Raw genomic sequence first — 25,316 nt, 5'->3', positions numbered from 1 at the left:
AATGATCATTTGTCCAAAGGAGATGTGCTTGAGTTATATTTTTTCAGTGTAGCTCTAGAACCAACAGTGAAAGGATCACATGAATCCTTTCATTTCATCAAGCTGAGGAGACCTGCTATAAATAGTCATAAATTTATCAAGGATCCGAAAACTGAAGAAATACCCTTTGTGTCCACTTTCGAGAAAAATGAGATCTCAACTAGAAGGGCATGGGGTATTTGGGTCTGTCTTATTGAGATGGACAAAGTAAAGTTTCCATTCAAATTTTATCAGAATTCTAGGAATGGATCGTTCCTGTTAAACACAATGACGGGAAAAACTACAGCCTTTGCGGAAGAACTCTTCGAAAAGAAGAGAAATATTTTGTGGAACAACAAGCTGTCGGGGAGTAAAAAAAACTCGCCTAAAATTTTGTAACATAACTCATATTGGACGATGGTCAGAGAATATCTGCCCAGAATGCCCAAATCAGAAGGAGCCAGAATTTGAAAAAACCTTTAGACCCCGAACGGATCGAAAAGATTTTTTCGAGACAAGCAAAGGTAGATAAGGACCAGTAAAGATGCGTTTTCACAGGGCCTACTTCAAAAGCAAAAGATGCCCCGACAACAATAAAGCAGGCATGTGAGGAGAATAAAGCAAAAAAAAAAGTGGCAGACATGTGATTCCTCCATTAGTAAAAGATGTCATCAATAATAACATAAAAAATACAAGACAACTGCATCCTCCACTAGTAAAAGATGTCATCAATAATGACATAAAAAAATACAAGACAGCTGTGAGATTCCCTGAAATTTCTCGGTGAAACAAGTGGAACTACATCTATAAATACATGCATTTGAGGAAACTGAAGACATCGATCATTCTCTTCAGTTTTCTTACAAATAAATTGTTGTAATATTTTTTCTTTATTGTATTAAATTTTTTTTATGTATTTCAAAAACAAGGCTACTATGTGTAGCTAAACAAGTTGTCTTCTCCTCTTCAAGGAGTTGATTTATGTAATAATATTATGTGTGAATAAATTTCTTAAATTTCTCGTTCTCTCGTGCTCATATTTTATAATTAAATTTATATATCATACGCTTTAAAGTAGAAAATGAATTAAGGCTGTGCTGGGTTTCGTTGAAGGAGCTTGTGCAGAAACCATCTGTTGTAAAACTCGGCAGATATGACCTGATGACATTATGGTCAAAGAGGTATTTAAATTTAATTCATCTTACGGAAGCATGTTGGACCCTAATCCGGAGTATATCGGCTGAAAACCTTGCGTAACTGATAGTCTTGCATGGCCGGGACTGATTCGATAGATATAGCAAAGTCAAATACAAATAATTAGTTTTAATTAAATTTTTAATTCAAAAGGGAACCACTAGGGATTGAAAACAAAGAAAAAAGTGAGTAGGGAGTTAAATTATCGTGAAGTTTAGTAGTGGTACATTTAAAATAATTTGCCTATTTTTAAGCCCACAAAATCTTTATATCTCTGTTGGTTGAGGTACGTTGCCATATGTGCTCTCATTTCCCTAAGTTTTTTTTTTTTCTCGTTTTTTTTTTTTTGTTTTTGGTGGGAGGGGGGTGTTTTGATTTTTGTGTTGGAAGATTTTCGTCGAATACTGTTGTGTCTAGTGAATTTCCTTTATCATGTATTGTATTTATTTGGCTACATTGGTTATATTATATATATTTGTATTAATTAATAATTCTAATATTTTAATATCGATCCTTATAATTTTATTTAATATTATTTTATTGATTAAAATTTTTCAAAAAATAATTTATTTATTTTAATATCGATCCTTATCCTAATCTAATTTTAAAATAAATAAATTATTTTTTGAAAAATTTTAATCAATAAAATAATATTAAATAAAATTATACATAATTGCATCTAATAACAATAATTAGACTTCAAAAATTTTAGAGTTAAAAGATTATAGATGTTTTTTTAAAAAACTGTTTCATATAAATTGCTCTAAAACGCATTAGTTGTTAAGCATAGGTTGGAAACGTGCGAACTCGATAGTCCATATAGCTGCCGGGAAGATTTCGCCGACGACCACCGGACGGCCAAATCAGGAGCCTTCAACTCTCCTCCCCATCACTAATCTTCTACTTGATTGAATCTCTGAGGTATTTTATCCTTCTCATATTGATTCTTTGTCTACTTTTCCCAAATTTGTAAATGCGAACGAGGGATTGGTTTTCCTCATAGAACTAGCCATTAAACCTGATTTTTCAATGTATTACTGTAATTCAGCTATACTATGGTCTGAGGTTTCTGATGCTATATGCAGTTTTTGTGAAAAGATGGAATTTTTCTAGGTTTGTGTCATAGACTCGTAGTGGCTTCCAAAATTTGATTATATGGTTGCGATTTTATTTGTTTTTTATGGAAAGAATTTTGGTGAACGAAGCTTTTCCCTAATAGTTGACTGTCCACCCACGACATGGAAAATCCTACTCAGGAGGAGTTCTGGACATATGAATATTTGATTTTGTTAAATGAGATCTGTTCGAGTGCCATTATTGAATCGGCAGAGCCCATTGTTCCAACATCTAGGAGTTTGTTATGACACTGATGCCCATGTATTGTAGTGTAATTGATTATCTGAAATGTAGTACAATTACATGATCACAATGGTTATAAGGGATTCCCTTTGAACCAGTTGGATGATGGGCTTTCATTAGATTCTAGTTGGTGAAATGTTGAGGGTTTAAAATTCCTGTTATATCATGCTTAGTGCAGTGTATTTTGTGGTGTACTCGTGGCGGCCCTGTATTATTGCCAACTTGGTAAATGAGAGACCCCTTAACTGCTTTGCCCATTCTATGATCTGGGCTACTAACTATTTAATTGGACATGCACTCACGCACCTACATAAACCATTCTTGATTAGATACCAATTTTTACAGAGCATTATGCTTCCTAACCTTTTAACGCTCAAATTGTTGTTGCAGATTGCCTTTTTACTTATCTAATGAACCTTCTCACAATATCACCTAACTTTAGATATGCTTGGAAAAACCGATTGATGCTATTGTAGCCAATCTATTTCTACTTAAGGAGCTGAGAGTTTGGTGGTTAAGTAATTACTGTCTGTACTTTAGTTTGGATCTGAGTTGCGCCACATGCTATGTGTTTGGGAAGCAATTTAGAACCATAATGCTGATACGAGTAAGACTTGGTGAAAACCTAGCCTCGCTATTCTACACGCGTACAGTAATATAAAAATAAGCATAAAATCTATACCTGCACCATTACTTTGAAACTATGAACTGAGAAAACTTTGCCTGTTCACCACTGGCCATCTATGTAGCACGGATACTGCAATTTTTTTTTTTCGAAGTACCAGACACGGATACGATACGGATACATGTACGACACGCCGATACGCGTGTCGGATACGGCATCCATGTCGTTGACTTTTTTTATGTTTGACCAATCGGATACGTTTTGGACACGGCTAGGATACGGCAAGGACACGTTTCTGGATACGTTTTTGGCAAAATTGCAAATTATTAAAAATTATAGGGGTTAAATTGAAAAAGAATAAATTTATGAGGACTACTTAATAAATAAAATTAAAATGAATTGGGCTTAAAAGCCCTAAACTAAATAATTAATAGTCAGTTTCTGTTCTTTCCTGCTCTCACTTCACTCATCTTCAATCATCCCAACACCACTCTTTGAAGTTCGTCGCCCCATCCGCCGTCACCCGCTGCCTGCCGGTTTTTGGAAAGATTATTAAAATATGGTTTTCTATCTCTACAATTTTATTTTTAATACTAAATTTTATATATAATATTTATATATATTTTAACAATTGTTGTCTCTTAACCGTATCGTGTCTTATATTTTCAAAATTTTCCGTATCGTCGTATCCGATATGATACCGGTACCCGTATCCGTGCAACACAGCTGGCCACGTACAGTAGTATAAAAATAAGCTTAAAATCTATGCCTGCGCCATTACTTTGAAACTAAGAACTGAGAAAACTTTGCCTGTTCACCACTGGCTACTCTTTGAAGTATTGGAATTTTTGTATTTCAGAAACCCTATCACCTGTAAGGCTGTAACGCCTTTACCGTTGGAAATTATTGAGCATTAAGTAAATGAGGCAGATTTAGGCAGCACCCATCAGTTGTGGAGCCTCCCATCAGAATTGAGTGTATACAATAAGATTCCAGGGTAACATCACAGGATCAGACAAAATGGACAAATTAAGCCGTTTTTCATAAATTATGCTTGAGTACCGATCTATAATATCTCAATCCCTGGTGTGTAAGCTGATCCGAAAACTTATGGTCCATTGGAAATTCCGTGTTACTTACTAGTTTGTCTTTTAAAAACTCGCTGCTAGTCAGAGAGGTCCCTAATAAAATCTGAAACATCTTTACAGTCTAGCTTGAACACTTGCGAATATGTAGTTATGTAAGCTGATAAAAGTGTAGGCATAGATGTTTCCTGTTAGTTTATTGCTCTAGGCATCAACTGTCATGATAGAATGTAATTTATGGGAGATTTTGCTCCATTTTCATAATCTTTCATTTTGGTTGAACAGAAAAACAGTGTTATAACTTATAAATGGCGGTAGGTGGTGGCGGGGCGGTCAATGACCGCGTACTGCCCAGGTGGTTGGATTTTTAAAACTGTTTTTTATACATAATTATATATGTTCATGCAATGCAATTATGAATAACCATTTTTATGCAGTGTTGTAAGTGGCGGGGCCGCCTCCCACCTGGCTTCTTCTAGGTGGCTGCCTCGACTGTCATTTGGAACATTGTTTTTATTGAATATGTTATATGTGTAATTAAATGATGTTTAATGTATAAATAAGTTTCACAATATAATACAATTTATACGAGGTGTATAAATTGTGTTGACGACCGTGTCGTTCGCCTCCTCGGCCACCTTCTACCGCCTATAGAACTGCCGAAGGTGAAGGTGGTGTGGTCGGCGTCATTTAGAACACTGCAGACAAGGCATTATTCACTTCAGTCAAAAGAAAGTTATCTTCTAGGTATGAGACGGACACTATCTGTTATGCAAATCCATCTGTTTGCATGTCCCCAAAACATACTTCTATGTGAGCATGCACGGACAGGTTATATCTAGATGCCAGCTTTAACATATTTGATTTTGTTGTCTTCAGATCAATATCATGGCCAACTCTGAAGGTGATAGGAAGGAACCGATGAATGAGCAAGCAGTTGCCAACATATACGGTGCTATGAGGACTGATATGAACCAAATCTACTCCAAAATCACTGAACTAGAAATGGAGGCCAGTGAGCATTCACTCGTGATCAATGCTATAACACTGCTTGATCCGTCAAGAAAATGCTACAGGATGGTAGGAGGCGTTCTTGTGGAAAGAACTATAAAAGAAGTATTGCCTGCCGTCCAACGTAACAAGGAGGGGCTTGAAGAGGTCATTGCTCGGCTTTACGAAGCTTTGGAGAAGAAGAGAAAAGACATAACTGAATTCGAGGCCAAGTACAAAATAAGAATTACAAAGGGCGATAGTGCGATGAAGGATGAGAGTGGTAAAAAGGAAGGCAATGCACAGGGCGTGCTTGTTGGTCCCGCTGCCTCTGATTAATTAATAGGTCATCGTTTTCGCTTTAAGCTTCTGTTTGCTTAGTCTTTGATTGTTGTGTAATTCTGATACAACAGTTTTGAACTTCCCCGGTGTTGAAACAGACAATTTCATGCATCTCTCAAGTTTTTTCGTCGTTGTAAGAAAATTAAAATCTTCCGCGCTCCCCATACATCAAATATTAATATGTTCGCGATCCCTTTTCTTTGATTGATTTCTTGATTTCCCATGTTCATCAAGAAAGTCATTTCAAAACACCAAATAAAGAGGAATTTCAAATGTGTGAACTTTACTCGTCTCTGTTCTAGGATGGAGATCTCAGTCGAAGCACATGTTGGACTGTGCATCAGCCTGTTTAATACATGGGATGTTGTGTCGGCAGACTTGGTATTTTCTCGTGTAAACTTGGCATTTTCTGGTACAGTATACCGGTAGACACTGGTGCAGCAGCAGTTCCAATTTCCCCTTGACCAAATTTTCTCGTGCATTCCATTTGTCTTCTCATAAATGCGGATTTGATTGAAATGACTGGTCCATGATCGGAGTATGATTTGTTTGTGTTGGAATTTTGCTAAATGCATCACTTTCAGTAATCTGCGAGTCGTCCTCTTCTAATTAATGCTTACACAGACCACACTGTTGTCTTCTTTTGTTTTTTCTCCATCTCACTTGGTCTTGTCCCCGTGAATCAGGGGTGGATCAATGATCTACTTCGTAGTTTGGAAGAGTTTTGCATGTAGATTTCTTTCGTGGGAAGTTGGTTTTTAATTCTTGGATTCATTGTCGTGGGATCGAACGTTTGATGTATTAATTTTATCAAAATAAATAGCTCGTGATAATAGTCGAAATGTCAAATCTTTTAGATCGTACAACAGATCGAATAAATTACTAGATTAATATAATATATGGAAAAAAAAATTAAAAATTAAACTGTTTTGGGTAAATTTTATAAAACTGCTTCTCAAATAAAACTATAAAATAGGTAGAGTTGTATTTTGCAATATATATAGCATGTGTCTCACTCGCAGACTCGAAGTCGTAGACCTTATAAAAAGGGGAAGGATAAGATTAAGATAATGTAGTTTGTCATTGGAAATTTGGAATTGGGAACAAAATGCTTTTGCTACCACCTAATCCAATTATCTTTACAGTAATTAACTTATTAAAGCAATCAATACTTGTGATACATTTGGATGTATTTCTTGGATTCTCTTTGTTTGTCCTCACCATATGCATGAAAACAAACCATTACTTAGTTTCCTATATTTGAAGATGATGAAAATCCATCCACTGTGCAGATTATATATATATATATATATATATATATATATTATCTATTATCTATTATCTATTATCTATTACATATATAAATATGTGAGTTGAATTGTGAATTTACTCATATGTCCTTTTCTCATTAATGTCTTCTTCTCATTAATGTCTTCAATTCAATGTGTTTTTTAATTATATCTATTATCTATCTATTTCTATTATTATTATTACATATCTAAATATGTGAGTTCATTTGTAATTTACTTGACAACCCTTTTCTCATTATCAAATAATTAATTTGTTTTTTTCTTTCAATAATTTATTTATGTGACTCTTTATTTAATTTAATTTAATTTAACTAATATAAATATGTGAGTTGAATTGTGAATTTACTCATATTTCTTTATCTCATTAATATCTTCAATTTAATGTGTTTTTTGTTTTATTATTATTATAATTATATCTATAATCTATCTATTTCTATTACATATCTAAATATGTGAGTTCATTTGTGAATTTACTTGACTACCCTTTTTTCATTATCAAATAATTAATGTGTTTTTCTCTTTCAATAATTTATTTATGTGATTCTTTATTTAACTAATTTATTTAAATCTATTATATATCTATTACATCTATTATCTATCTATTATATATTACATATATAAATATGTGAGTTGAATTGTGAATTTACTCATATGTCATTCTAGAATTTATTCCTTCAATTTAAGGTGTTCTTTCTTTTATTATTATTATTATAATTATATCTATTATCTATTTATTTTTATTACATAATTAAATCTTAACTACCCTTTTCTTATTATCAAAAAATTAATTTGTTTTTCTCTTTCAATAATTTATTTAAATCTATTATATATCTATTACATCTATTATCTATTACATATATAAATATGTGAGTTGAATTTTGAATTTACTCATATATCATTCTCTAATTAATTCCTTCAATTTAATGTGTTCTTTCTTTTATTATTATTATTATTATTATTATTATTATTATTATTATTATTATTATTATTATTATTATTATTATATCTATTATCTATATATTTCTATTACATATATAAATCTTGACTACCATTTTCTCATTATCAAATAATTAATTTTTTTTCTCTTTCAATAATTTATTTAAATCTATTATATATTTTTATTACATATATAAATATGTGAGTTGAATTGTGAATTTACTCATATTTCCTTCTCTCATTAATGTTTTCAATTTAATGTGTTCTTTGTACCCTTTTCTCATTATCAAATAATTAATGTGTTTTTCTCTTTCAATAATTTATTTATGTGACTCTTTATTTAACTAATTTATTTAAATCTATTATATATCTATTACATCTATTATCTATTATCTATTACATATATAATTTTATGAGTTGAATTGTGAATTTACTCATATGTCTTTCTCTACTTAATTCCTTTAATTTAATGTGTTCTTTCTTTTATTATTATAATTATAATTATAATTATATTTATTATCTATCTATTTCTATTACATATATAAATCTTGACTACCATTTTCTCATTATCAAATAATTAATTTTTTTTCTCTTTCAATAATTTATTTAAATCTATTATATATCTATTACATCAATTATCTATTACATATATAAATATGATGTGAGTTGAATTGTGAATTTACTCATATGTCCTTCTCTCATTAATTTCTTCAATTTATTGTGTTCTTTATTTTATTTTTATTATTATATCAATTATCTATCTATTTCTATTACATATATAAATCTTGACTACCCTTTTCTCATTATAAAATATTTAATTTATTTTTCTTTTTCAATAATTTATTTAAATCTATTATATATCTATTACATCTATTATCTATTATCTATCTATTATCTATTACATATATAAATATGTGAGTTGAATTGTAAATTTACTCATATGTCCTTCTCTCATTAATTACTTTAATTTAATGTGTTCTTTCTTTCTTTTATTATTATTATAATTATATCTATTATCTATCTATTTCTATTACATATATAAATCTTGACTACCATTTTCTCATTATCAAATAATTAATTTTTTTTCTCTTTCAATAATTTATTTAAATCTATTATCTATTTCTATTACATATATAAATATGTGAGTTGAATTGTGAATTACTCATATTCCCTTCTCTCATTAATGTTTCAATTTAATGTGTTCTTTGTACCCTTTTCTCATTATCAAATAATTAATGTGTTTTTCTCTTTCAATAATTTATTTATGTGACTCTTTATTTAACTAATTTATTTAAATCTATTATATATCTATTACATCTATTATCTATTACATATATAATTTTATGAGTTGAATTGTGAATTTTCTCATATGTCATTTTCTCCTTAATTCCTTCAATTTAATGTGTTCTTTATTTTATTATTATTATTATAATTATATTTATTATCTATCTATTTCTATTACATATATAAATCTTGACTACCCTTTTCTCATTATCAAATAATTAATTTTTTTTCTCTTTCAATAATTTATTTAAATCTATTATATATCTATTACATCTATTATCTATTATATATATAAATATGATGTGAGTTGAATTGTGAATTTACTCATATGTCCTTCTCTCATTAATTTCTTCAATTTAATGTGTTCTTTATTATTATTATTATTATTATTATTATTATTATTATTATTATTATTATATCAATTATCTATCTATTTCTATTACATATATAAATCTTGACTACACTTTTCTCATTATAAAATATTTAATTTATTTTTATTTTTCAATAATTTATTTAAATCTATTATATATCTATTACATCTATTATATATTATCTATTATCTATTACATATATAAATATGTGAGTTGAATTGTGAATTTACTCATATGTCCTTCTCTCATTAATTTCTTCAATTTAATGTGTTCTTATTATTATTATTATTATTATTATTATTATTATTATTATTATTATTATTATTATTATTATTATTATTATTATTATTATATCTATTATCTATCTATTTCTATTACATATATAAATCTTGACTACCCTTTTCTCATTATCAAATAATTAATTTTTTTTCTCTTTCAATAATTTATTTAAATCTATTATCTATATCTATTACATATATAAATATGTGAGTTGAATTGTGAATTTACTCATATTTCCTTCTCTCATTAATGTTTTCAATTTAATGTGTTCTTTGTACCCTTTTCTCATTATCAAATAATTAATGTGTTTTTCTCTTTCAATAATTTATTTATGTGACTCTTTATTTAACTAATTTATTTAAATCTATTATATATCTATTACATCTATTATCTATTATCTATTACATATATAATTTTATGAGTTGAATTGTGAATTTACTCATATGTCTTTCTCTACTTAATTCCTTTAATTTAATGTGTTCTTTCTTTTATTATTATAATTATAATTATAATTATATTTATTATCTATCTATTTCTATTACATATATAAATCTTGACTACCATTTTCTCATTATCAAATAATTAATTTTTTTTCTCTTTCAATAATTTATTTAAATCTATTATATATCTATTACATCAATTATCTATTACATATATAAATATGATGTGAGTTGAATTGTGAATTTACTCATATGTCCTTCTCTCATTAATTTCTTCAATTTATTGTGTTCTTTATTTTATTTTTATTATTATATCAATTATCTATCTATTTCTATTACATATATAAATCTTGACTACCCTTTTCTCATTATAAAATATTTAATTTATTTTTCTTTTTCAATAATTTATTTAAATCTATTATATATCTATTACATCTATTATCTATTATCTATCTATTATCTATTACATATATAAATATGTGAGTTGAATTGTAAATTTACTCATATGTCCTTCTCTCATTAATTACTTTAATTTAATGTGTTCTTTCTTTCTTTTTATTATTATTATAATTATATCTATTATCTATCTATTTCTATTACATATATAAATCTTGACTACCATTTTCTCATTATCAAATAATTAATTTTTTTTCTCTTTCAATAATTTATTTAAATCTATTATCTATTTCTATTACATATATAAATATGTGAGTTGAATTGTGAATTACTCATATTCCCTTCTCTCATTAATGTTTCAATTTAATGTGTTCTTTGTACCCTTTTCTCATTATCAAATAATTAATGTGTTTTTCTCTTTCAATAATTTATTTATGTGACTCTTTATTTAACTAATTTATTTAAATCTATTATATATCTATTACATCTATTATCTATTACATATATAATTTTATGAGTTGAATTGTGAATTTTCTCATATGTCATTCTCTCCTTAATTCCTTCAATTTAATGTGTTCTTTATTTTATTATTATTATTATAATTATATTTATTATCTATCTATTTCTATTACATATATAAATCTTGACTACCCTTTTCTCATTATCAAATAATTAATTTTTTTTCTCTTTCAATAATTTATTTAAATCTATTATATATCTATTACATCTATTATCTATTACATATATAAATATGATGTGAGTTGAATTGTGAATTTACTCATATGTCCTTCTCTCATTAATTTCTTCAATTTAATGTGTTCTTTATTATTATTATTATTATTATTATTATTATTATTATTATTATTATTATTATTATTATTATTATTATTATATCAATTATCTATCTATTTCTATTACATATATAAATCTTGACTACACTTTTCTCATTATAAAATATTTAATTTATTTTTATTTTTCAATAATTTATTTAAATCTATTATATATCTATTACATCTATTATATATTATCTATTATCTATTACATATATAAATATGTGAGTTGAATTGTGAATTTACTCATATGTCCTTCTCTCATTAATTTCTTCAATTTAATGTGTTCTTATTATTATTATTATTATTATTATTATAATTATATCTATTATCTATCTATTTCTATTACATATATAAATCTTGACTACCCTTTTCTCATTATCAAATAATTAATTTTTTTTCTCTTTCAATAATTTATTTAAATCTATTATCTATATCTATTACATATATAAATATGTGAGTTGAATTGTGAATTTACTCATATTCCCTCTCTCATTAATATTTTCAATTTAATGTGTTCTTTGTACCCTTTTCTCATTATCAAATAATTAATATGTTTTTCTCTTTCAATAATTTATTTATGTGACTCTTTATTTAACTAATCTATTACATATATAAATGTGTGAGTTGAATTGTGAATTTACTCATATGTCATTCTCTCATTAATTCTTTCAATTTAATGTGTTCTTTCTTTTATTATTATTATAATTATATCTACTATCTATTTTTATTACATATATAAATCTTGACTACCCTTTTCTCATTATCAAATACTTAATTTTTTTTTCTCTTTCAATATTTTATTTAAATCTATTATCTATTTCTATTACATATATAAATATGTGAGTTGAATTGTGAATTTACTCATATTCCTTTTTCTCATTAATGTTTTCAATTTAATGTGTTCTTTGTACCCTTTTTCTCATTATCAAATAATTAATGTGTTTTTCTTTTTCAATAATTTATTTATGTGACTCTTTATTTAACTAATTTATTTAAATATATTATATATATATTACATCTATCTATTATCTATTACATATATAATTTTATGAGTTGAATTGTGAATTTACTCATATGTCATTCTCTCCTTAATTCCTTCAATTTAATGTGTTCTTTTTGTTATTATTATTATTGTTATTATATTTATTATCTATCTATTTCTATTACATATATAAATCTTGACTACCCTTTTCTCATTATCAAATAATTAATTTTTTTTCTCTTTCAATAATTTATTTAAATCTATTTTATATCTATTACATCTATTATCTATTACATATATAAATATGATATGAGTTGAATTGTGAATTTACTCATATGTCCTTCACTCATTAATTCTTTCAATTTAATGTGTTTTTTTTATTATTATTATTATTATTATTATTATTATTATTATTATTATTATTATTATTATTATTATTATTATTATTATTATTATTATTATTATTATTGTTGTTGTTGTTGTTGTTGTTGTTATTGTTATTATAATATCAATTATCTATCTATTTCTATTACATATATAAATCTTGACTACCCTTTTCTCATTATAAAATAATTAATTTATTTTTCTTTTTCAATAATTTATTTAAATCTATTATATATCTATTACATCTATTATCTATTTTTTATATAAATATGTGAGTTGAATTATGAATTTACTCATATGTCCTTCTCTAATTAATTCTTTCAATTTAATGTATTTTTTCTTTTATTATTATTATAATTATATCTATTACTATCTATTTCTATTACATATATAAATCTTGACTGCCCTTTTCTCATTATCAAATAATTAATTTTTTTTTCTTTCAATAATTTATTTAAATCTATTATCTATTTCTATTACTGTTGAATCCGATATTTTGGTGATAACAAACAACAACTCATTGTATAGGAATGTGCTGCCAACCATTGTATTTCAGGAATCTACTACAACTTCTACCGGAAGCTTGTCAACCGCCTTTGCTCTCGACCGGCTGAAGTCACAAGCCTATCGACTGGCTATCAAAACCAGCAGAGGATAAATCTATCTACCGGAAGCTTGTCAACCGCCTTTGTCTCTCGACCGGTTGAAGTCACAAGCTTATCGACTGGTTATTCAAACCAGCAGAGGACAAATATCTCTACAGGTAGAATGCCAACTGCTTTTCAGGATATCTCAAGACAAGTACCTGTGACAAGATGTTCTTTGCAAGATCTTTTATTAAAAGCAGAACCGGCGTGTCAGAAGATATGTTGACTCCTGCAATCAAGACAACAGGTTGCACCAAAATGGCAAAAACACAGAATGACTACAGATAAAGCATTCGACCGTTTATTCCAGTTTTGGACCCTGGAAGTTGTCTGCAGTGTACGATCTTCATGCAGAATCATCAATGCATTTATGAGCATTAAATGTGCATTCAATGCAGCATCAGAACGTTCGAAATAAAGACGTTGATGATTGACCTATATAAAGGGAAGATTGCTCAAAGAAGTGACAACAACGAAACAAAAAAAAAGGAGACAAGCAATTCAGAAAAATCTCAATCAACTCAATCACTTGAATAATATCAGAAGTCCTCATCTGATATACTTGAGCACTCTTACAAGATCATTCGTTTTGCTGCTCAAATAAACCCTCGCCTACAGTTCACATATCTGATCGTCAAGGATCATCCTAGGGTTTTCAAGCCTCTCGACCGCTCTGCAGTTTGAGAAGCTCAACTCAACTATACTCATTGTTGAAGAGAATTGAAGCTACTCTGAAAGCTTCCACCAGTCTGATAAGAACTGAGAATCTTATCTGTGTAAATCTAGGAGTTTCGGATTAGGCATTGGATAAGTCCTAAGTCTGAAGTGGGTGTATTACAAGACGTTGTAATAACCAAAGTCTTCTAGTGAATTCCTTCCTAAGTGGAAGAAGGGGAGACGTAGAAGGATTAAGCCTTCGAACTTCCATAAATCGTGCCTTAGTCTTTACTGCTACTTATCTTACATTCTGCTCATACATTGCATTATTAACTTTGCATCACTAAAACCTCTGAACTATTTCCGCACTATTTAAGTTGTTCAAACCGTTTTAGAAGTTGAGAAAACAGATTAAGTGAACTAAACCTCACTTGATCATTTTAAAGAAGAAGAAGAAAAGTTTCAGAGTGTATTCACCCCCCCCCCTCTACCCTCTGAACCGATCCCAACAAGTGGTATCAGAGCGGGTTCCTTTCTCAACTGCTGATCTGAAGTTTTAAAATCATGACTTCTTTCAACAGAATTCCTATGTTTTCTAAAGAAGAGTATGATGATTGGAAAATTCGCATGCAGGCACATCTTGCAGCACAGGATGATGACATGCTATATGTCATAACAGACGGTCCTATCAAAATTATGAAGGTCAACCCAGCTCTAGCCGATGGTGCAGGACAAATGATTGAGAAACCAAGAGCTGAGTGGACCACTGAGGACAAAAAGAAGGCCAATCTTGACAATGTGGCCCGGGACATCCTATACAAAACACTGGACAAGAATATGTTCAGCAAAATCAAGTCATGTTCCACAGCAAAGGAGATTTGGGAGAAGCTCACTCAGCTATGTGAAGGGAATGACCAGACAAAGGAAAACAAGCTCACTTTGGCCATTCAAAAATATGACAACGCCAAAATGAAGCCAGGGGAAACCATGGCTGAATTTGATGAACGGTTCAGTAGTATCATCTGTGATCTTATTGCTTTAGGTAAAACTTATACTAACCGTGAAATTGCTGTGAAGGTTATGAGAGCTTTACCCAAAGAATGGGAGATCAAGACAGTGGCCATGAGAGAGTCAAAAGACTTAAGCAAGGTTGAACTGCATGATCTCTTTGCAGATCTCAAAGCCTACGAGTTCGAGCTCAACATGAGAACAGAAGATGAACCATCTACTTCTCAACCAACCAAGGCCTTAACCTCAACCGTGATATGTCCACCGGTCGAGGAAGCTCCAAAGAGATCAGCTGAGCAAATCAGCAATGAAGCCATGACACTCTTTGTCAAGAAATTTGGTAGATTTATGCGTAAAAACAATTCTAAATTTAAAAATTATCATAAATCGGACCATACAAAGGATGGTCCTACTTGTTTTAACTGTGGCAAGTCAGGCCACTTCATTGCAGACTGCACCAAGCCTAAGAACAATGATCAGAAGCAATTCTCCGAAAGAAGAAGGGGTAAGGAGGATAAAAGGACGTTTAGAAAAGGAAGAGACCAAAGGGTTCTAGTAGCAGACGAAAGCAAAAGCAAGTGGGCTGAGTCTGACTCTGACAACTCCAATACCGGAAGCTCTTCAGATGACAGCGATGATGAAAAAGTGGAATGCCTTATGGCCGACATCGAAGAAGAAGCTGAGGAGGTATTTGACTTTGGCTCACCTGAATTTACTCACAGTGATTTAGTTACTGCTTTACACGAAATGGCTAATGAATACAAAGCATTATCCAAGGAGTTCGAGGAAGTAAAGGCAGAAAGAGCTGACCTAAAAGATAAGTCAAGCAAATCAAGCTGCATGCAGCAAAAAGAGCTTGATGGTCTTAAGGTCAAGCTAAGTCTGCTGGCTACTGAGAACGACACCTTGAAAAGAGTATTCCAAGCTACCTTGATTGAGAATAAAAAACTACTTGAAACCATCAAGGCTTGGAATAAATCTTCTGTAACCATTGACAAGATTCAAGAAATCCAAAGACCGGTACATGATAAAACCGGTCTAGGGTTTGGGACAAATGAACAGTCTATGGAATCCTGTATTCAGTCAAGCCTGGACAAAGGCAATCTTAACAAAATAAGATTTGTCAGGTCCAGCACGATATATGAACACGATAAGTGCAGCTTTGACAAAAATCAGAAAGTATCTAACGAACGAAGCTCTAAGCATAGAGGGCTGGGATATGTGGATCTCCAGACCTCTAATCAAAGAGGAACTTGGATCAAACCAAAACCTAATGAAAGAAGAAAGGGAAACCAATCTAATTTCAAAAGGCCATGGAATGAGTCTAACTACTCTAAGAAAAGATGGTCAAAGGAGAAGCCTTACCAGTACTTTAATTGCAGGCCAGTTCAAAAGAGGTACAGGCTAACTGATGAAAATCAAAAAGGCAAGCAGCACACAGCAACCTCACAAGCACACACATTTACTGCCTATCGACCGCACAGATTTCTGGACACACACACGGGCAAACCTGTAAGGGTGTTCCAGGTATGGGTCCCGAAAGGGCTAATCCGACCTGGACCCTACTAAATATGGGTACCAAAAGTTCTTCACTCTTTGCAGGTACTAAAAGTCCAAACGGGCGAGAAAACCACTTCTATCAAGGACCCTACCTGGTATTTAGATAGCGGTTGCTCATGACACATTACTAAAATTTTTACTGGAACATGATTTCCAAATTGGAACGGTCGATAAGACCCTGTTTAAATTTGTAAAAGGTGATCATGTGTTACTAGTACAAATTTATGTTGATGACATTATATTCGGGTCAACTAACCCCAAGTTGTGCTCAAAGTTCTCTAAACTGATGCAAGAGAAGTTTGAAATGAGCATGATGGGCGAGCTAAATTTCTTTCTTGGATTGCAAGTGAAGCAACTTGAAACTGGAATATTTATCAATCAATCCAAGTATGCCAAGGAATTGGTAAAGAAGTTTGGAATGGAACAGTGCTCAACTGTATCTACCCCCATGAGTACATCAATCAAGCTCGATAAAGATGAAGGGGGAATCCCGGTCGAGGTAACAATGTATCGAGGCCTTATTGGCTCATTGCTTTATTTGACTACCAGTCGACCGGATATCATGTATTCAGTTTGTTTATGTGCTAGATTTCAAGCAGCACCTAAGCAATCTCATTTCATTGCCGCCAAACGAATAATTAAATATATTAAAGGAACTACTAATGTGGGTCTTTGGTATCCCAAAGATTCAAATCTTAATCTTATTGGCTATTCAGATGCAGATTATGCAGATTGTAGAATTGATCGCAAAAGTACAAGTGGCACATGTCAATTCCTTGGAGATAGACTAATTTCGTGGTCAAGTAAGAAGCAGACATCAATTGCTACCTCGACCGCCGAAGCAGAATACCTTGCTGCTGGCAGCTGTTGTGCTCAAATACTCTGGATTCAACAGCAGCTTAATGATTATGGGATTCGGTCGAGTGAAGCTCCAATCTACTGTGACAATACAAGTGCCATAGCCATCACTCACAATCCAGTGATGCACTCTAGGACAAAGCACATTGATGTCAGGCATCACTTTATCCGAGATCATGTCTTAAAGAAGGAAATCAGGCTGGAATACATCTCTACCGATCAGCAAGCAGCAGACATATTCACCAAGCCTCTACCGGACGCTAAGTTTTCATATTTTCGAAATATTCTTGCCTTAGTAGATTTAAGTTAGTATGCATGTGTTTAGGGGGAATGATTGTCAATATGACATTAATAGATTAGCTGTTACGTTGCCATAAATATTGGCATATCATCCGCCTTTAACTAGTCTCTGACAGGCTTCGTACTAGCAGCTTGGTGCTTTGAACCAAATGACATTAATTGGGCACCGTGATTATGCTCTTCAAAACGTTTTGAATTTCAAAAATACTTTTCATGACGTCACCCTATGGCCCATAGGTTCCTATATATACTTCTTTACACTCGTATATCAATCTTTCACCTTTGCTAAAATCTTTCATATTGTATTAAACGCATCATCGAATTACTCTCTAGATTTTGCTTACTCTCTGCTCGAGTTCTTATCTACAGCTATCATGTCGATCCAGAAGACTTGCCTTGCAATCAACTTTGATTCCGTTGTTAAGGCAAACAACGCAGGAATTTCTGAGGTCTTCACCATGCTTGAAGCCTCTGGACTGAAGAAATTTCTGGAATGCAGCGCCATCTGCGATTTGCCTGTTTTGAAGGAGTTCTTCGCAACTGCTCAAATCGAGCATGGGACTATCAAATGCTTGATCAAGACAGAGGTCTACTCCTTCAATCAGAAGTTCTTCGCCAGCACATTTGATCTGCCCTCCAGGGGTTTGACAAAATGCACGGATCTTCCAGATGGTAACTGCTCTTATTGGTTGAAGGAGTTCTCAACTACTGATGCTCCGATCAAACTGCCGGCCCAGAAGACATCTCTCAAAGCTCCATTCAGGCTACTGACTAATATCGTGGCCAAGAATCTTCTGGCCAAGGCTGGATCTTACGACAAGGTGACGCTGGAGAAATTTCAATACATGGCTTGTATTGCCTCCAAGATCAACATAAACTGGTCAGACATTCTGTTCAATATTCTATGTGAAATGATCAGGGGCAAAGGGCAATCCGAGGGATTTGCTTTGCAAATCTGCCACATCTTGGGCGTCCTTGGAGTGGACTTTTCCAAGACTGAGCCTCTGCATCCCACCAAATGGCTCAACAAGTCTACGATTCTCAAATTCCTGAACAAGAAAGAGACTGCGGTCGACACCTTGCCCTCAACCGCAAAGGTTGTTGCTATCCCTCAACCGCTTTCAACGATTCCGGTCGTGGCCAAACCAGTCCATACCAAAAAGTCTGCCAAGCGTCAACTGATCATCGAATCTGACTCTGAAGATGAATCACGTGAGAATGTTCCACTGATTCAAGCTTTCAGCAAGTCATCCCCTTCAGTCTCCAAAGCAGCTGTGTCATCCACGCCTGCAGGCGAGAAGAAGAGGCAGCACAAGAAGCTAAAGTCTCTTTTTGGACTTGCTCCTAACCTGCCAACGGTCGAGACTACTACCGTTGTTGCTTCTACTGCTCCTCGTCCTACAAAGGGTGTGATAATCCGGGAAGGTGCCTCATCAGCTCCTGAGGTCACTCTAGCTGATCCCAAAGACAAAGGGAAAGGTGTGATGATCTACACACCCAAGGCTCAACCAGCAGCTACGATAGAACTCAATATGATCATCTCTCACGTGCTCCGTACTGTCAAGCGTCATCTACAACGTTTTGACAGATGGCATCACTCCCGCACTCACTTGACACTCGCTCAAATATTTCCTAAATGGAAATCTCTAAACGTCATTGAGCAGAAGATGCTTCTATTTGCTGATACTGAAGACATCGTGGAGGCTCTGGGAAGAAGACATCTCATAGACTTGAAGCTTCGAGGAAGCCTGCTATCTCTGCTAATTAATGAGCGTGTCAAGAATTTCAAATCCAAGAGTCCTAACGCTGCCGATGACTTTGTGATTCTGACTGGACTACAGGATAGTCTACGTCAAATCACTCAACTACTTCAGCACTTCCAAGCTCTCAACAATGTTAAAACACCAGCTTCAGCAGCCTGTTTACAAGCTTATGTGCTGGAAGCACAAGTGATGATGAAAACCTTTCTCACTCAAGATCAGGGTGAAGAAGACGTCTATGCTCTCCCCTCTTCAGATGGGATTCTGACCGATCTCATCACTGCTGACCTCTTTCAATCATCTGCTCTAAGATCGAGTGTGGCAGTATCTTCATCGGTCGACCCCTCCTCAACCGCAGTGCAAGCAGTTACTCAACCGGAAGCAGTTGTGATTGCTCACTCCTCTCCAGTGACGACCGCTCACACTTCTCCCGGTCATTCACAAGATGTTTTAGAAGTGGTTGCACAAGAGATACCTGTCACCTCTGTGACAGAGGCTCCTTGCAGTAGTGAAGCAACAGTGCCCCCAACAGAGATATCAAGCACTATTGTATCACCTGCATCTCCAGAACAGCAAGTGACTGATGCTGATCCAGCACTTCAACCGTCTCCATCTACTGAAAAGTTTATGGAAGATCTCATTATGGATGAACCAAGTGCTGATCCTGGTACTCCACCAACCATATTGGCTGCAGTCGAAACTATTACATCTCCAACTGTACCATTATTGGAAGGTCCATCGGGTAGCTCTCCAGCCAATTCACCCGCACCACATCATCGTGAGTCTAGCCCGGTTTCACCAAGAAATGACCCAGAAGGGCAAATGCTTCAGACTGATGATTCTTTAATTGAAGCCATGGCCGCAGCTCTAGATCATACCTTGATAAATCGGCTTCATGAGCTCATGCAAACGGTTAGGTCCTTCTCTCAAGACATAACAAACTCATCCTTATCAGTCGATAATTCACGCCAAACGATGATTCGGCATTTCGAGACCGTGTCTCGAGACCTTGCTCGTCTGTCCACAGAGATCACTAATCATCATCGCACTCAAATCAACACGCTCTCTACCGTCTCCGAACAAGTTATCCGATCCGAAAACCGCCTTCATAAGCAGTTGAATGATCGGATGGACACTATGCAAGCCACTCTACTTGCTCAAATCGATGCAAAAATAGACACTATGCAAGCCTGCCTTGGCACTCAACTCACTGAGGTCATCCTTCGACTCAACCAAGGTGATGCCAAAAATGGGGAAGAAGAGCAACGTAGAGCAGCAGAGGCAAGAAGACGTGAAGAAGAGTCCAGAAGAAAAGAAGAAGCCGACAGAAGAAGAAGAGAAGGCGATAGGTCAGGAGGAGCCAGTTGGTTCAAAAGATGAACAACTTATCTCTTCTTTACTTATCGCAGCTGCATTTTTTTTCTCTGTAGGTGTAATAAAAATGCTTATTGTACTTAATGAAATTCATTCTCTCAATGAAGTTCATTTTAATGCTTTCATATTGTTCTTGAAGCACTTAAGTTTTGTCATCACCAAAAAGGGGGAAATTGTTGAATCCGATATTTTGGTGATAACAAACAACAACTCATTGTATAGGAATGTGCTGCCAACCATTGTATTTCAGGAATCTACTACAACTTCTACCGGAAGCTTGTCAACCGCCTTTGCTCTCGACCGGCTGAAGTCACAAGCCTATCGACTGGCTATCAAAACCAGCAGAGGATAAATCTATCTACCGGAAGCTTGTCAACCGCCTTTGTCTCTCGACCGGTTGAAGTCACAAGCTTATCGACTGGTTATTCAAACCAGCAGAGGACAAATATCTCTACAGGTAGAATGCCAACTGCTTTTCAGGATATCTCAAGACAAGTACCTGTGACAAGATGTTCTTTGCAAGATCTTTTATTAAAAGCAGAACCGGCGTGTCAGAAGATATGTTGACTCCTGCAATCAAGACAACAGGTTGCACCAAAATGGCAAAAACACAGAATGACTACAGATAAAGCATTCGACCGTTTATTCCAGTTTTGGACCCTGGAAGTTGTCTGCAGTGTACGATCTTCATGCAGAATCATCAATGCATTTATGAGCATTAAATGTGCATTCAATGCAGCATCAGAACGTTCGAAATAAAGACGTTGATGATTGACCTATATAAAGGGAAGATTGCTCAAAGAAGTGACAACAACGAAACAAAAAAAAGGAGACAAGCAATTCAGAAAAATCTCAATCAACTCAATCACTTGAATAATATCAGAAGTCCTCATCTGATATACTTGAGCACTCTTACAAGATCATTCGTTTTGCTGCTCAAATAAACCCTCGCCTACAGTTCACATATCTGATCGTCAAGGATCATCCTAGGGTTTTCAAGCCTCTCGACCGCTCTGCAGTTTGAGAAGCTCAACTCAACTATACTCATTGTTGAAGAGAATTGAAGCTACTCTGAAAGCTTCCACCAGTCTGATAAGAACTGAGAATCTTATCTGTGTAAATCTAGGAGTTTCGGATTAGGCATTGGATAAGTCCTAAGTCTGAAGTGGGTGTATTACAAGACGTTGTAATAACCAAAGTCTTCTAGTGAATTCCTTCCTAAGTGGAAGAAGGGGAGACGTAGAAGGATTAAGCCTTCGAACTTCCATAAATCGTGCCTTAGTCTTTACTGCTACTTATCTTACATTCTGCTCATACATTGCATTATTAACTTTGCATCACTAAAACCTCTGAACTATTTCCGCACTATTTAAGTTGTTCAAATTGTTTTAGAAGTTGAGAAAACAGATTAAGTGAACTAAACCTCACTTGATCATTTTAAAGAAGAAGAAGAAAAGTTTCAGAGTGTATTCACCCCCCCCCCTCTACCCTCTGAACCGATCCCAACAATTACATATATAAATATGTGAGTTGAATTGTGAATTTAGTCATATGTCATTCTCTCATTAATATCTTCAATTTAATGCGTTCTTTGTTTTCTATTACATATATAAATATCTGAGTTTAGTTGTAAATTTACTCTTATATCCTTCTCTCATTAATGTATTCAATTTAATGTGATCTTTGTTTTATTATTATTATTATTATATCTATTATCTATCTATTTTTATTACATATATAAATCTTGACTACCCTTTTCTCATTATCAAATAATTAATTTGTTTTTCTCTTTCAATAATTTATATAAATCTATTATCTACTTCTATTACATATATATAAATATAAATATATATAAATATGTGAGTTGAATTGTGTAAATTTACTCATATGTCATTCTCTCATTAATGTCTCCAATTAAATGTGTTCTTTGTTTTATTTTATATCTATTATCTATTATCTATTACATGTATAAATATGTAAATTGAATTGTTAATTTACTTATATGTCCTTATCTCTTTAATTTTTCTATTTAATGTGTTTTTTGTTTTATTATTATTATTATTATTATTATTATTATTATTATTATTAATATTAATATTATTATTATTGTTATTATTATTTTTATTATTATTATTATTATTATTATTATTATTATTATATCTATTATCTATCTATTTTTATTACATATATAAATCTTGACTACCCTTTTCTCATTATCAAATAATTAATTTGTTTTTTTTTCAATAATTTATTTATTTGACTCTTTATTTAACTAATTTATTTAAAAAGTGTAGCATGCACTCTTTCAAATATAAAAATCTATTATTTTTATTATCATTATTACATATCTATTTTATTACATTACATATATAAATATTTGAGTTGAATTGTGAATTTACTCATATTTTCTTCTTTCATCAATGCCTTCAATTTAATGTAATCTTTGTTTTATTATTATTATATTTATATCTATTATCTATCTATTTCTATTACTTATGACTTATTACATATATAAATATGTGAGTTGAATTGTGAATTTACTCATATGTCCTTATCTCTTTAATTTCTTCAATTTAATGTGTTCTTTGTTTTATTATTATTATAATTATATCTATTATCTATCTATTTCTATTATATATATAAATCTTGACTACCCTTTTCTCATTACCAAATAATTAATTTGTTTTTTTCTTTCAATAATTTATTTATGTGACTTTTTATTTAACTAATTTCTTTAAAAAGTGTAGCATGCACTCTTTCAAATATAAAAATCTATTATATTATTATTATTATTATTATTATTATTATTATTATTATTATTATTACACATCTATTCTATTACATTACATATATAAATATGTGAGGTGAATTGTGAATTTACTCATATTTTCTTCTTTCATTAATGTTTTCAATTTAATGTGTTCTTTGTTTTATTATTATTATATTTATATCTATTATCTATCTATTTCTATGACTTATGACTTATGACTTATTACTTATTTATTTATATATATATATATATATGTGAGTTTATTTGTGAATTTACTTCACTACCTTTTTTTCATTATCAAATAATTAATCTGTTTTCTTCTTTCAATAATTTATTTATGTGACTCTTTATTTAAATAATTTATTTTAAAAGTATATTATGCACTCTTTCAAATATAAAAAAATATTGGATTACTAATAATACTCTTATAAGATAGTATGATAATTAAAATAAAAATTTGCATAGTGTACTTTAATTTTTTTAATCTATCTAATATCTATATTATTTTAATTTTTATAATCTATCTAATATCTATTTTATTACTATTATAAACATATGAGTAAAAATTTTATATTAACTTAAATATTTTTATTTTTAATACAATATTTTTCTATTGTACACTTTCATATTTTTTATTATTTTTTCTTTTTCTTATTTGATATTTATTATTTGCTATTTTTTATTTGATTTAATTTTTCCTACAAATTATATTTAATCATTTATTACACACTATTTTCTGTTAATATTACAAGATAATCGTAAGACCGAATACTTGTTTCTTTACCAAAAGCTATAGATGGTGGTAATGGTGCAACTCAAATATTTTAAACCGCACAAAAATTAATTTCTTTATTCTACTTGTGGAAATTAGCTACAAATTATATGTTTAAATAAAATTATATGTCTTTTTTCAGATCTTCTAATTTTCTAATTTCTTTATTCTACTTGTAGTCATTAACCATTAATTATATTTATATGTTTAAATTATATATTTAAATAAAAATATCAACTATATAAATCATATTCATGTGTTTTGGTTTTCAATATCTAAATTGAAAGACACATACGGTAAACAAATATACTTCAACAATCTTGACTTTGACTACTGAAGCTCCTAGAAAGCAGCACGCTATGATAATCAATATTGAAAATTTTGGAAAATATTATTTCCTCATATAACAACTTCTTCACACTTTAAAAAAAGATACAATAATTGTTTATGAAAAACAGTAGCATAAGAAATATTCTGAATTTGATCAAACGTTTTTTGCAAGATGGATCCAAGACTTGAGATAAACTATAAATGTTTGAGTCTATTAAAGATGGTTTATTCCAAAAATGGTGAGTGTTACGCCTTAAACGCATACAAATCTCGTGATATGAGATTAATGTTTTTAATGCATTAACAAGTCTCATAATATTATGTTTTGATTATTACAAAACTCGGTTAATTGTTACTAATTATTTAAAGTGAGATTTTGCAGATTAGATTTATAAACAAATAAATTATTGGAAGTTATTTTGAAGCTATAAATGTATTTATGAAGTCTCATA

At 31.4% G+C, this 25,316-nt stretch overlaps 1 protein-coding gene across 3 annotated transcripts; it reads left to right on the top strand.

Annotated features, from left to right (window-relative positions):
* The first annotated feature begins 1,987 nt into the window (after window positions 1–1,987).
* Window positions 1,988–5,803, top strand: LOC140882858 (prefoldin subunit 2-like). Of its 3 annotated transcripts, none has more exons than XM_073289098.1 (3): window positions 1,988–2,133; window positions 4,567–4,636; window positions 5,161–5,803. In XM_073289098.1, the coding sequence occupies exon 3, from the start codon at window positions 5,170–5,172 to the stop codon at window positions 5,608–5,610; it is 441 nt and encodes a 146-aa protein (XP_073145199.1). In that variant the 5' UTR covers window positions 1,988–2,133; window positions 4,567–4,636; window positions 5,161–5,169; the 3' UTR covers window positions 5,611–5,803. The 3 variants fall into 3 exon arrangements, with proteins under 3 accessions (XP_073145199.1, XP_073145183.1, XP_073145192.1); XM_073289082.1 differs by having other exon boundaries at window positions 4,567–5,028; XM_073289091.1 differs by lacking the exon at window positions 4,567–4,636.
* The last annotated feature ends 19,513 nt before the right edge of the window (window positions 5,804–25,316 follow it).

This window comes from Henckelia pumila, chromosome 1 (assembly GCF_033568475.1).
Source record: "Henckelia pumila isolate YLH828 chromosome 1, ASM3356847v2, whole genome shotgun sequence".
Lineage (NCBI taxonomy): Eukaryota > Viridiplantae > Streptophyta > Magnoliopsida > Lamiales > Gesneriaceae > Henckelia > Henckelia pumila.
Note: the sequence above shows the minus strand (reverse complement) of the source record. Positions and strands in the feature narration are given on the sequence as shown.